Source organism: Acipenser ruthenus, chromosome 3, assembly GCF_902713425.1.
Source record: "Acipenser ruthenus chromosome 3, fAciRut3.2 maternal haplotype, whole genome shotgun sequence".
In the NCBI taxonomy this organism is placed as follows: Eukaryota; Metazoa; Chordata; class Actinopteri; order Acipenseriformes; family Acipenseridae; genus Acipenser; species Acipenser ruthenus.
The window spans coordinates 34,513,472-34,526,157 of record NC_081191.1 but is presented as its reverse complement, the minus strand read 5'-3'; the positions used below and the strand labels follow the sequence as shown (position 1 = coordinate 34,526,157).

Genomic DNA, 12,686 nt, shown 5'->3' with positions numbered 1-12,686 from the left:
CAATATGTAAAAAAATAAAATAAAATAAAATAATTTAATGCATGATGAAAGTTGTTATTGCTCAAGATCACTGGTATCACTATCAGCGCTGGTATTTTAATTGTAATAGGAAATTGTAATTGAAAACAGCTGTTTAGCATATCTACATGCCAAGATTAGTTAGATAGGATATATGTATTTACCATTAACTGCTAAAAAAGGTAGCTAGACTCCAGCTTGCTGGGTGATGTCAGCTGCTTTTTATGGTCTTGTTCTCTGCCTGCGATGCACAAGTCACGATGGCTGATATTAGGAAGAGAATGGAGAGTCCTGTAAATCACACCATACATGGGGGTCTGAGCAGCACTCCTCATCTTACAACCTAGAAAACTTGACTCCCCACTGCTTTACCATCAAACCTTCCTAGAAACGGCTAAATACTTATATAAATATGTTAATGATATGAGGCTATGGTGGGGCAGGGGTACTGGGACAAAAAAAACTTCAAAAGTAAAAATAAACTGTCATTCCTGGCTGTGAGTCTTCAAAACCTTCTTGGTACAACTTTTTAAATGTATTAATATTATTATTATTTTTAATTTAGTAGTCCCCAATTAATTGTACCCCGTTTTTTGTCCCAATTTGAAATGTCCAATTGTATTTAGGCTCAGCTCACCGCTACCACCCCTGCGCTGACTCGCGAGCGGCGAAGACGAACACATGCTCTCCTCCAAAGCATGTGCCGTCAGCTGACCGCTTCTTTTCACTCTGCAGGCCCACCATGCAGCCAACCCAGAGCTACAGTGTTGGAGGACAACGCAGCTCTGGGCAGCTTACAGGTAAGCCCGCAGGCGCATGGCCAGTCTACAGGGGTCGCTGGTGCGCGGTGAGCCGAGGACACCCAGGCCGACGTAAGCCCCCCCACCCCCCGGGCGACGCTTGGCCAATTGTGTGCCGCCCCCTGGGAGCTCCCGTCCATAATCGGCAGTGGAATAGCCTGGACTCGAACCGGCGACGTCCAGACTATAGGGTGCATCCTACACTCCACGCGGCGTGTCTTTGCCGGATGCGCCATTCGGGAGCCCTTTGATACCACTTTTTTTTTTTTTTTTTTTTTTTTTAAGCAGCAGATAATGTCCTATGGGTTAGTTACACTAATGAGTTAATAAAAGCAGTTTTGAATGCACTCATATATTTTTTCTCAAATATTTGATGTGTTATCAAAATACATTGACACAAAACATGATTTCATAATATATTCAGGAAGAGATAAAGTTACCATGCTTTGGAAATGGGGCCTTATGACTTAATAAAACATTTTTTTACAGTACAGTGAAAAACTAAAAACTAACAAAATCGGTGTCACAGTGCTCTGCTTAAGGAAACATTTGTTGAGGTCTGCAGTGATTAAATCGTATTTCCTTTTCGAATACATGAACCTTAAAAAACGGAAATCCTCAGTCAAGAATGAAACACTTTAACCGCAAGAGGGGTTTTATAAGGATTATGGAATGAGAAATGTACAGACCTCCTATTTAGATCAGAGGAGCTCTGCTGGTCAGACAATAATATCCAAAATGCTTTTAGGAGTAGAGGTTCCCACCATCTTTTCACGGGGCTTTGTGACAATATTCAGTCAAGCCAAAGCTATTTTGGAATACAGATGTTCAGAATCTCTAGCAAAATTATCAGAACACAACCAAACATTTCAACATTTAATCGAACTGTTGTAAAATAAATTAAAATATACAAAATTGTGCAGTTTTTATTTTCTGAGTCGTTCTGAACCTGCAACACTCAAAGAATATGAAAGTGAGTTCTCTGTTCACATATTTGGGGTTAATTTAAAGAGCTTCCAAGACAATCAGAGGAAGCTTAGTGAAAACAGTAGAATATCAAAGTTTAATTTACACAGGGATAAATCCTAATTTCATGCTACCTGTTTTTGTTGTTTGCTAAACAGTATCAATTTCCCAACCTAATTCCTTCAATGACTATTCATTAACTCTCTGGTGTTACATCTTCAAAATGGCCAATGCGATGAAATTGTCCCTTTAATTGTGCAACAATATTATTTGCCAAAAATGTATTATATTGTGCATTTGGAATTCTGATACAACAACATTTACAAAAGACTAATACAAGTTCTAGAAAAAAAAAAGAAAAAAAAAACTATGGTAAAAAATGTGTCAATGTGCTGCACAAAAACACAGAGCAGCTCTTATGAGGAAGACTGTCTACATCACTGTGTGCTTTATGAAGAGCGTGATTAATTTAATGACCAAGTGGCTAGCCTGCTTTTGTTGTTATAAGGTTGAAATGCATTCACAGAGGTCACTGGTTCAAACTCCTTCTGGGGTTGACAGCTTAGATGTTCGTCGGAACTGAGTACAATCGAAAAGTCTTGCTGCCTATCCAGCAGATACATAAATCTAACATCAGCCTCAATTCCATAGTAGCTAACTCTTAGCACCAATGGACAATGACTGCTTAGTCAGCGATACAATAAATAGAATGCTTAAACCAATCCTTATTACATTCTGATTTGCTATTGGTAAAGCAAAACAGCTGATACAGTTAAGTACAATGTTGCATGTTGTCTTCCTAAAGCAAGAATATACAAAAAAAAGTCTGTTTGGCCTAATGCAGTTAATAATGTCTATTTTAATGATATAAACACAGTGGCTTTATTCATCTCACCTTTAACGCCACGGTCTGAATGACACCAACAAATGCATCAAGCCTTTATTTAAGGAAAAAAAAGAAAAATAAAACCTGGGAAACCAGCGTTAAACTGCCCTTCTTAGAATATATACAGTCACCTCCAAAATTATTGGCACCCTTGATAAAGATGAGCAAAAAAGACTGTTATGAAATAAATAATACCAGTACTGAGCTATATTGTAATTTTCCAGCATGTGGAATATATTTGACTTTATTATTGATTCAATGATATCAACCAAAATTACACATTTCTCAAATTATAAATTTATTTCCAAAATAAAATGAAGTGTCACAATTATTGGCACCCTTGTTTTCAGTACTTTGTGTACCCTCCCCTTGCAAGGATAACGGCACTGAGTCTTTTTCAATAATGTTTAATGAGATTGGAGAACACATTGGGAGGGATCTTAGACCATTCCTCCATACAGCATCTTTCCAGATCCTTGATATCCTTCGGTCTGCGCTTATGGACTGCCCTCTTCAATTGAAACCACAGGTTTTCAATGGGGTTCAAGTCCGGAGACTGAGATGGCCATTGCAAAAATGTAGATTTTGTGGTCAATTAACCATTTCTTTGTGGATTTTGATGTGTGCTTGGGGTCACTGTCTTGCTGGAAGATCCATTTGCGGCCACGTTTCAGCCTCCTGGCAGAGGCAACGAGGTGTTTGGCTAAAATGTCCTGGTACTGGGTAGTTCATGATGCCGTTGACCTTAACAAGGGCCCCAGGACCAGTGGAAGCAAAACAGCCCCATAACATCAAAGATCCACCACCATATTTTACACTGGTGTGCGTGGCCAAAGAGCTCTATTTTCATCTCATCTGACCATAGCACCCGGTTCCAATCGAAGTGCCAATGACGTTTAGCAAACTCCAGGCGCTTACGTTTGTTGGTTGCTCTCAATAAAGGCTTTTTTTCTGGCAACCCTTCCAAATAGCCTATTGGCATGGAGGTGGCGTCTAATTGTAGATTTGGAGACTTGGTGACCCCAAGATGCAACCAAGTTCTGTAATTCTCCAACTGTGGCCCTTGGATTTCCCTTTGCCTCCCGAACCATCGGCCTCACAGTGTGTGGGGGCAAGATACACTTGCGTCCTCTTCTTAATTATTGCCCTAATAGTGGTAAGTGTTATATTTAGTTTTTTAGCTATTGTTTTGTACCCATTGCCTGATTTATGAAGGTCAACAACCATTTGTCTCTTTTCATTTGTGAGTTCTTTGCCTTTCCCCATGGTGATGGATGACAAATGGATTTCATATGCATGTTACCTCATTTTTATACCCCAGTGAAACAGGAAGCCATGGAAGGCCACAATACAGTTCCTTAAGACTGAGATGAACTTAAAGAAGTAGAATGTTAATGCAGATTTAATTTTGTTTGATTGTATTTATAAGAATCTTTAGGGGTGCCAATAATTCTGACACCTTTTTTGAGAACATTTTTTATTACTTGTTATTAAAAAACTTTTTCTCTGAGCAATTATATTAGAATAAAAGAATATGGTTTTCCCATATATTTGAGCATAAAATATAGCTTATTACCTGTGTTGTTTATTTTATACAGTCTTTTTTGCTCATCTTTATCAAGGGTGCCAATAATTTTGGAGGTGATCCCTATAATAACAAAACTTGTATGCTTTTGTAAAAAAACACAATATCACTTTTTTATTATTTTAAGCACTAATAAAAGTACAATATTTTTTTTTAAATAAATTAGTTTTATGATCTGCCACATCCTGCCAGCGTTTTTATTAGATGTTTAAGCATGCATGACCTGAGCCCCCCTGCGGTCTATAAAACAACAATGAACTTGAATTTAAAAGTGCAAAGGTCTCCCTCTGATCACATTACTTAATTTGACCTGTAAATAATTTGCATGGATTCAGCACTCAGGTTTTAACATTAATAAAACATTAAGGTGACCTTTTAAAAATGTTTTGTCCTCCAAGCATAACAAATGGTACGGTAAACAGGAAATGTGGCTTCAAGAATATAAAGCAACAATAGTATATATATACATATATATATATATATAGTATTCCCATATTTAAAGGTTACCACATTTCTGAACTGTTGTCCAGAACTGTATTATAAGAAGTTATAAATGTATTGAGTGGAATGTAGATCATTAAAGAATGACCGGAACAAGAGGAGCAATTACTTGTAACACCAGGCACAAAGCGAAGTGTGTATAACCTACCTAACTAGAAGACAATAAAACAAATATAACTGATACAGTATGTAAGGGCTAACTGTCCCACATTGGTCCAGAGGACTAGGAAATTTCCATCGTAAAATGATGCCAGACCATGTTTGCTATATGACATGGCAGACCAACCATGTTCATTGTAAGAGTGACCTTGAAACAATCACGGTCAAAAATGGTACCAAGGTTTACAGAATGTCTGGGTTCCATGCCATGTTGAGACGTAGAAAAGTGTGTCAGGAATTATGGCTCTAGAAATGGATTAAGGTTTCTTTAATAAGTGTGAGTGGGGAAATAGTGTGTCTTGTATGAATATCACGTATTCACTGACAGACTATGCATGCAAGTAAGCAGCTGGTATGCCAGGAATAGACTGGATGTGCCTTTAATATTTAACAGTCAACCCCACATCTGTGATACTGTGGACAAGAGGTACTCCAATCCAGCCAGGTGCTTAATTATTGACAATTAGCATGTTCAATGAAATCATTTGGGACTTGACAGGAACAAAAACCTGGACTGGAATAGTCCTTGAGGACCAGCTTTAGGTACCACTCCTATAAGGGCCATGGCAAAAGGTTATTGCAATATATCATAGTCCAAACCAATTTACATGTTTACATTTATATGTTGATCATGTTTATACCATCTTATAACAGATCCATAAACTAGTGTTAGCAATATATAATTATATATGTATCACCTGAAATGGCAGTATCTGAGACTTTAACTCAACCAAGCATTTCAACTAAGTGTTAAAAACCAAATACCTCTAAGGATGTAATTCTGGTAGTTCTGGTCAGCTTCTGCTCCCACCTTTATCAAACATGTCAGCCCTTCAGCCACAACAAATTCATGGACCAAATCTTTATCGTCCTGGAAAACAAAATCATGTAAGATTTAATGACAAAATGAACAGAACAAAACTAGTGATAGCTTCATCAGTGCAAAATCTTGAGGAAAGTATTATTTTTTTTTTGTTCATTGTTTAGTTTGGACTTTTGGGTTGGATTAGAATCAAATGAGAATGTGTAAAGTCTCAATACACTACACAAGAGAGAAAAGGTTGGGCTGTTGTTGACCTGTGCACACTTAGGAAAAAGGAGTTATAATTTCCTAATTTGTCCATTTTGAACCTGGGGTCATAAATGTCGTTAATTTACATGGATTTTCACTCAAGGTTTTTCTCTGCATCCAAAAAAAAGGACAGAAGGGGGTATGACACATCAAATCCAACAGAGACATCTACTGGAGCAAGTGAAGTAATTATTTCAAACAGGGTTGCTGCAGTATAAATTATACTGTGGCTGCAATTTGAGATTAGAGTGGGATTTTATTTCTGTCTGTGCTATTTTCTTTACCTTAACTGCATTCTGACTAGAGTCTTGTCAGTTCCAGTAGCTAATCATGGTTGGGCATAGTCACTAGATGAATGACCTTCAGGGAAAATCAGGCTGCACAGTAGCTCAATCAGTTTCCTAGGATGGTGTTAAGAGACACTAAGCTGTAGGAGGTGGTCCTTCAGGTATGTGTACAGGCAGCTTGAAAAGGACTTGCTACACATGTAATGCAAGTAACGGGATGCTTTCATGTCAAAGAAAAGGCCACCTAGTACGTGTTCAGGGATAACCATGTAGGATATAATTACATCCTAAAAAATAAACTAGACAGCAATGTTTCTCTGTACTTGATTATGCTTTGGATACCACACCTTGAAAATCAAGTGATGCGAGCTATTTCACTCAATGTTTTTCCTTCTTTATGCAAGTCAAGGTTGTTATAATAGTAGAAAACACTAGTGGAGGCTTTGAGTAAATTGTTGATGCTCATAATGCATCAGATTAGAAAAATGCAACATGTCTAAGACTTTTGCAGAGCAGTGTGTGTGTCTGTGTGTGTATGTATGTATGTATGTATGTATGTATGTATGTATGTATGTATGTATGTATGTGTATATATATATATATACAAATCTTCCCAAATTTGTCATTTTACAGCAGGATAAAGTGAATAATTTTGTGATATAAAAAGGAAACACTTGGCCAAAAAGAGTTATTTCAGTGCTACTAATTTGTACTACACTGAAACCAGATGTGAAACTTTAACCACAGACACTCACTGGCTTTAAACATGCCGCGATGAGGTACGCTATGTTATAACACTACAGATATGTGGGTTAGTCAGCTGTGGTTGGCCATAAAAGATAGCGCTCCTTATCATTAATCTCAAAAGTGATCATAGTAGTAATAAACTATAAATACAGACAAAGTGTTAGGGAAGAAAATCCAGCTTTGATCTTGGTTTGGTTCACACAAACCTCAGCATACCTCAGCAACAGTATTATAATTAACTTGTTGTGAAATGAATATACAGCAAGCACCCTGTGCTACGTGTGTTTATGTGCTTTATCATTTTGCAATAATGTATTTTTGTATATAAAAAAAAGATCTATGCCCCCCCAACACTTCAATATCATACAAGGCTTTAGCTATGCAAGCCACGTACTCTTATTCCATGCTTTCTTGAATGTTGTCAAAACATTCTTTCATTAATTAACCCAATTGCCATCGATAGATATCTATAGAGAAGTCTGTGGAGATCACCTTGCCATTATCTATGGAACACAGAAATTCTGTTATACTCCATAGAATTCTATAGATTTCCCCAAGCTCCATATAACTCTATAGAGCTTTCACAATTTTCTATAGAATTCTATAGAGATTTTGCCAGCCTCCATAGAACTCTATAGATATTTCACAAATCTCTACAGAATTCCATAGAACATTTTCATAAGTACTTCCCATTTGTGTTTCCTTCAGCCAATTGCCATATCTAAAAGAAAAACATAAAAAATACAGTGTATATATTACTGTAAATTACCAGCTGCACTACAACCTAGAATAATGTATTTAACAGATCAGTTTTTGGTATACATTAGCTTTCGAGTTTCAGACTAACACAGGTAACTTATTGGAGTGCTATTTTATTTTAGTTAGCTGAAGAAGAAGTACGATATAGCTGTTTATTTTCTGACACCATTTGAAGGAAATACATTGCACAAAAAAAAAAATCAGCATGCTTGTGACTAAGATCATTAATCGATCAAAAGCCCTACTTGCAACTGATATGATAAATCACAATGCTAAATTAAATCATAGTGTGCTTTATTAAAGAAAAAACAAAAATATGTAATACTATAAACTAAAAATGTATGTGTGACATAAGTACATCTGTAAAGACAGACAGACAGGCACTTCCAAATAACCCCGACATGTGCTAAAAATTCAGTTAAACAGCATTGCTACAATAGCCTTATTACAGCCACAGTGCCTTATTACAGGCAGCCTAGTAGAACAAAATGAAAAGAAGCATCAGCTTTGAACCTGTAAGTATCACATCTGCTTACAAACTGAACTTTTCACATTAACTCGACATTTTCAGTCCAGTTAGCTTTTATATGGAATCCTCAGGAAATAATATATTTCTCAGTGTTTATTAGAAGCCAAGCTGAGTACTGCAAATGTTTGTGATTCATACACTTCTGACACGTTGTTAAACCATGCACTGTGTGTTTTTTATATGATCTGTGAGGTGTTTATTCTTGCTGACTTCACTTAATTATGCACACTTTAGTCTACTTGTTAGGTATGGTACATTAAGCAAATGTATTACAACAACCACAACACTCCAGAACATATTGATATACAGAGAGGGAAGGCTGAAATATGGAGCTTGAGCTTTCTAGCAGCACTTGCAATATATATACTGCAAAGGGCTGGACTTGTCTCGACTAAAGTATCGTTACATAGCTCAAGCCTGCCTGTGGAATTTATTATTGCTATGGAAACAGCTGGATACAAGTACTGATATGAAAGTGCGGCATGTTTACTGGTATAGATGAGAACAGATATAGATCTGTGGCGTGTGGAAAAGTATTCTTATGAACTGAATCTGTGCCTTGCTTTTGGAGCAGTATCAAAATGCTTGCTGTATACTGATACAAAACTGGACGGCTTTGTGGGATTGTATTGATATGATATAAACTTTTGCCTGTGGTGCAACAATCAGAAGATATTCTATTGTGAAATACCATCCACATCATATTGCCAAACAAAACATAACATGCACTGATAGGATTTTTATCCCCAGACATTATAGGATTATAACCTAGCATCAGAAAAAAGGCAAGATCTCAGTCAGGCCCCAAGTAAAAGCACTGCAGTCAATACAGGGTAGGCCAGGGGAGCATGGTTCAAATCCCACTGGAAGCAAGTTGCCTATCGTGGTCTTTGCAGCACAGTGACCACTACTGGTCAGGTACATGATGATTCCAGGTGCAGACTTCCCAACACTAGCCTCAAGGGTTCAGTAGTTTGTTGCTTCTGCTCAGCAGGAAAAAATATGCAATCTGCTTAACAACGGGAACAGCAGGAAGTCACCCATTGATCTTCAATTCTACTAGCAGGTAAGTGGGTTGCAATGGTGAAGCGACATTCAAATTGGTCATTTAGAAAGAAAAAAGGACAATAATATGTATAGTAAAAAAGTCTATGTCATAACGTTAATTACATGTATTCAGATGGAACCAAAAAAGAAGTGTCCTGGTGTTTTACAGAAATATAAATTAGATTTGTAACTGTATAAATAACTGTACCAGCATGAAACTTTAGGTAAAACAACAACAACAACAACAAAATACAGATTATCTCAACAGCCAAATCTCCATAGTTATTAAAAAAAAACAAAAAAACATTTACATCTTTATTTCAAATTAAAATTACTCAATGTCTTTTGTAAAAGAAACAATAGATAGTATGATTTTTATGTATCAAGTTTTTAAACATGAACTTACCGTAAAAAACATTTTATAGGTCGCACTGGCATAAAAGTCGCTCCCCCCTTTTTGAGACTTCAATTTTAAGAAAACACCTTTCTTGTGTTTAAAATACTTTTTTTACAATTGATTTTTTTTCCTACATGGTCAGCACAGATACATAAAGAAAAATACACAGATTTCGTTTCGAAATAACCTTTGTTTGCAACAGCACCGCTGTTGGATGCCCCTATTACACCGGGGCATACTTTTGTTCCCACGGTTGAAGAAATGCTGCAGAGTGTTATCATCGCACGCAGGAATCCATGAAGGAGCTGGTGTGCTTGCTTCCAAAAAAGAAACCAGCGGCAAACTGGCACCCAATGCCCCAGCAGCCTCAGGGCCAGGACAAATGAGCCAGTAGTCCAAATAATTGAGCCAGTAGTCCAAATGATTAGCCAGTAGTCCAAATAAGCCTTGAGTCTCAATGGGGAACTAGAGAGAGGCCAAATAGCAAGACCTGGAATTTGTACGCTGTTCCCTGAAAGGCAAACCGCAGGTACTTCCTCTGATTTTATGGGAAATAGACGTCTTTGAGGTCCACCGTGGTGAACCAGTCACCTTGCCTGATTGACTACAACATCTGTAGCATCATCAACATATTGAACCTCCTTCGGCTCAGATACAGGTTGACCTGTCTGAGGTTGAGGATTGGTCTGAGGCCTCCATCTCGCTTAGGCACTAGGAAGTACCTGGAGTAGAACCCCTCCTCCAACTGGAGGGGGTGTATCATACGAATAGCTCGCTTTTGCAGCAGAGCTACTACCTCCTGAGACACCACTGCAGCGTCTCGCAGGTCTGTGACAAATGTTGGAGTCACGCCCCGAAAGGGAGGGGGACCGTGCTTGAACTGCAGAGTGTGGTCGGTTTTAATGGTAGTAAGCACCTGTATGTCCATGGTACACTGACACCAATACTCCTGATGGCCCCCTGTGAAGGGGCCCTAGGCCTGTGGCAGAAAACCTCTAGGGCTGCTGCTCATCTTGTGGCTTGGCCTGGGGCTTTTGCCTCTACACCGGGCGGCGGAACTTATTATAGGCTCCGGGCCGGTTCTGAATACCACCTCTGGCAGCAGGGGCAGCCGGTTGTACTGGTCCCTGAGGCTGCTGGGGCATCAAGTGCCAGTTTGCCGATGGTTTGCGCACTGGGGTGGTTGCTTTTTTGGAAGCAAGTGCACCAGCTCCTTCATAGATTCCCGCGTGCGATGAGAACGCTGCAGCATTTGGTCAACCGCGGGACCAAAGGTATGCCCCGGTGTAATAGGGATACGTGCCTGGGAAAGCCAAGGCTGCCTGTGTGCAGCTACCAGGTTTCTACCTACAGCCTGCCCATTCAGTTTAACCTGGCGCAGCTCATTCAGCTGTTGTGGCCTGTGACAATCAGAGAGGGACTTCCGCAAATAGGACTGGTAGGCTACCAGAATGCTATTAAAATGGCCCAGTCATGCGGCAAACACACTGGCTGAATAGGCGCTCTTGAGGATCACCTCCAAAACCTGGCACTGTTATTGGGACAGATAGCGTCCTTGGACAGGAGCGTTACATTAGGTGTCTGTACCACCTCAGCAATTGTAGCCTCTACTGGCAGAAATTGGGCTAGGCACAGTTTCTCAGCATTGTGCACCCTATATATGGGGTCCATAGACTGGGAAACAGCAGGAGCTGTAGCTGGGTGACTCCAGGACGACTGGATCTCAAAAAGACCCCAAGTGGACAGGTGGGGCAGGCTGCGCTGAACGTTCACGCAGTAATTCTCAAAGCACCGTTCATTGCTGGGAAACTGCAGCCAAGAGCTTCTCCAAGAGCTCCAAGTCTGCCAATCATTTGGAACAGTGACTCTTCTTCTACCTCAGGGGAGGAGAAGGAGAGAAGAGGAAGACTGTGAAGGCGGCTTCCTGCATGGGCTGTTTTCCTGGTTGCGTTGTTCACTCTCCCTTGGCACAGAGCCATGGGGTGAGGACACAATCCATCTATACCAGAGGGTCACGGGGAAGAGCGCCATGCAGGAGTGAGGGACGCAGAGCACTCTGTAGAGCTGCGGGAGAGACATTTCTCCAGCGTGCACTTGGAGAAATGTACACAAAACTTGCAGAAACTGCAGCTCACCAGTGCCTCCTTTGCGCTCTCTGGCCCCAGGCAGGAAGACCATTTGCCATGCTTTTCTTCAACAGGCAGACTGGCCTTGCAAGTCTCGCAGGGATAAAACCCAGGCATTACGCAGGTAGCAATGCAGTGTACAGTAATACTGTCAGGTGCTGCCTCAGCTGCTTAAAGTACAGTAACGGAGCTGTTCAAGCCTGAACAAGACCGGCTTGGTTCCGGACCGGGGAGCGGGTCAGAACCGGGACGGTATCGGGTTCGGTGACTTTAGCACCGAGTCGGTACCGGTTCGGTTTGGTATGGTACAGTACTGGGAACTGAGCGGGTCGGTGACCTCGGTAACAGTACGGTATGGGTCTACCAGTCCACAGTTACTGATTGTAGCATTGTACAGGGATGCCCACCTGTGCATGCTACTGGGAGCACAAAGTCAGCGGACTTAAGTTGCTTGATCCCTGGGAAGGCGTGACTCAGGCCACCGGCTTCATGCCGGGCACAAGGCTGCAGCAAGATGTAACAAATAAGTGTAGCTGTAGTGCACAAACACATGTAATTCGTAATACAGTGATTATTTGTAATATCACATATAATTTGTGTAAGACACAATAAATGTGAGAATTTATAACAGAAAAGTACTTATCTGAATAGGCTCCCTGTCAGGTCAGTTCTTGAATGAAAATTAGATCTGTGCATGTAGTCCTTTATACCCTCGGGGGCAAGCATGACTGCATCACAGAGGCTCGGATGATCAGCTTTGTTCTATCTTATTCAGGTTTCGGGTCTTAAAGAGGTTAATACCCGTTC

The 12,686-nt window shown here is 40.0% G+C and overlaps 1 protein-coding gene across 10 annotated transcripts in view; it reads right to left on the bottom strand.

The window, feature by feature from the left end:
* The window catches only part of LOC117394649 (FH1/FH2 domain-containing protein 3-like), a 262,112-nt gene that overhangs the window by 113,404 nt on the left and 136,022 nt on the right, over positions 1-12,686 (bottom strand). For all 10 annotated transcript variants that reach the window (XM_059012819.1, XM_059012820.1, XM_059012823.1 and 7 more), the window contains exon 5: positions 5,681-5,786. In XM_059012819.1, coding sequence (XP_058868802.1) covers positions 5,681-5,786 — 106 coding nt within the window. The remainder of the gene's footprint in view (positions 1-5,680; positions 5,787-12,686) is intronic.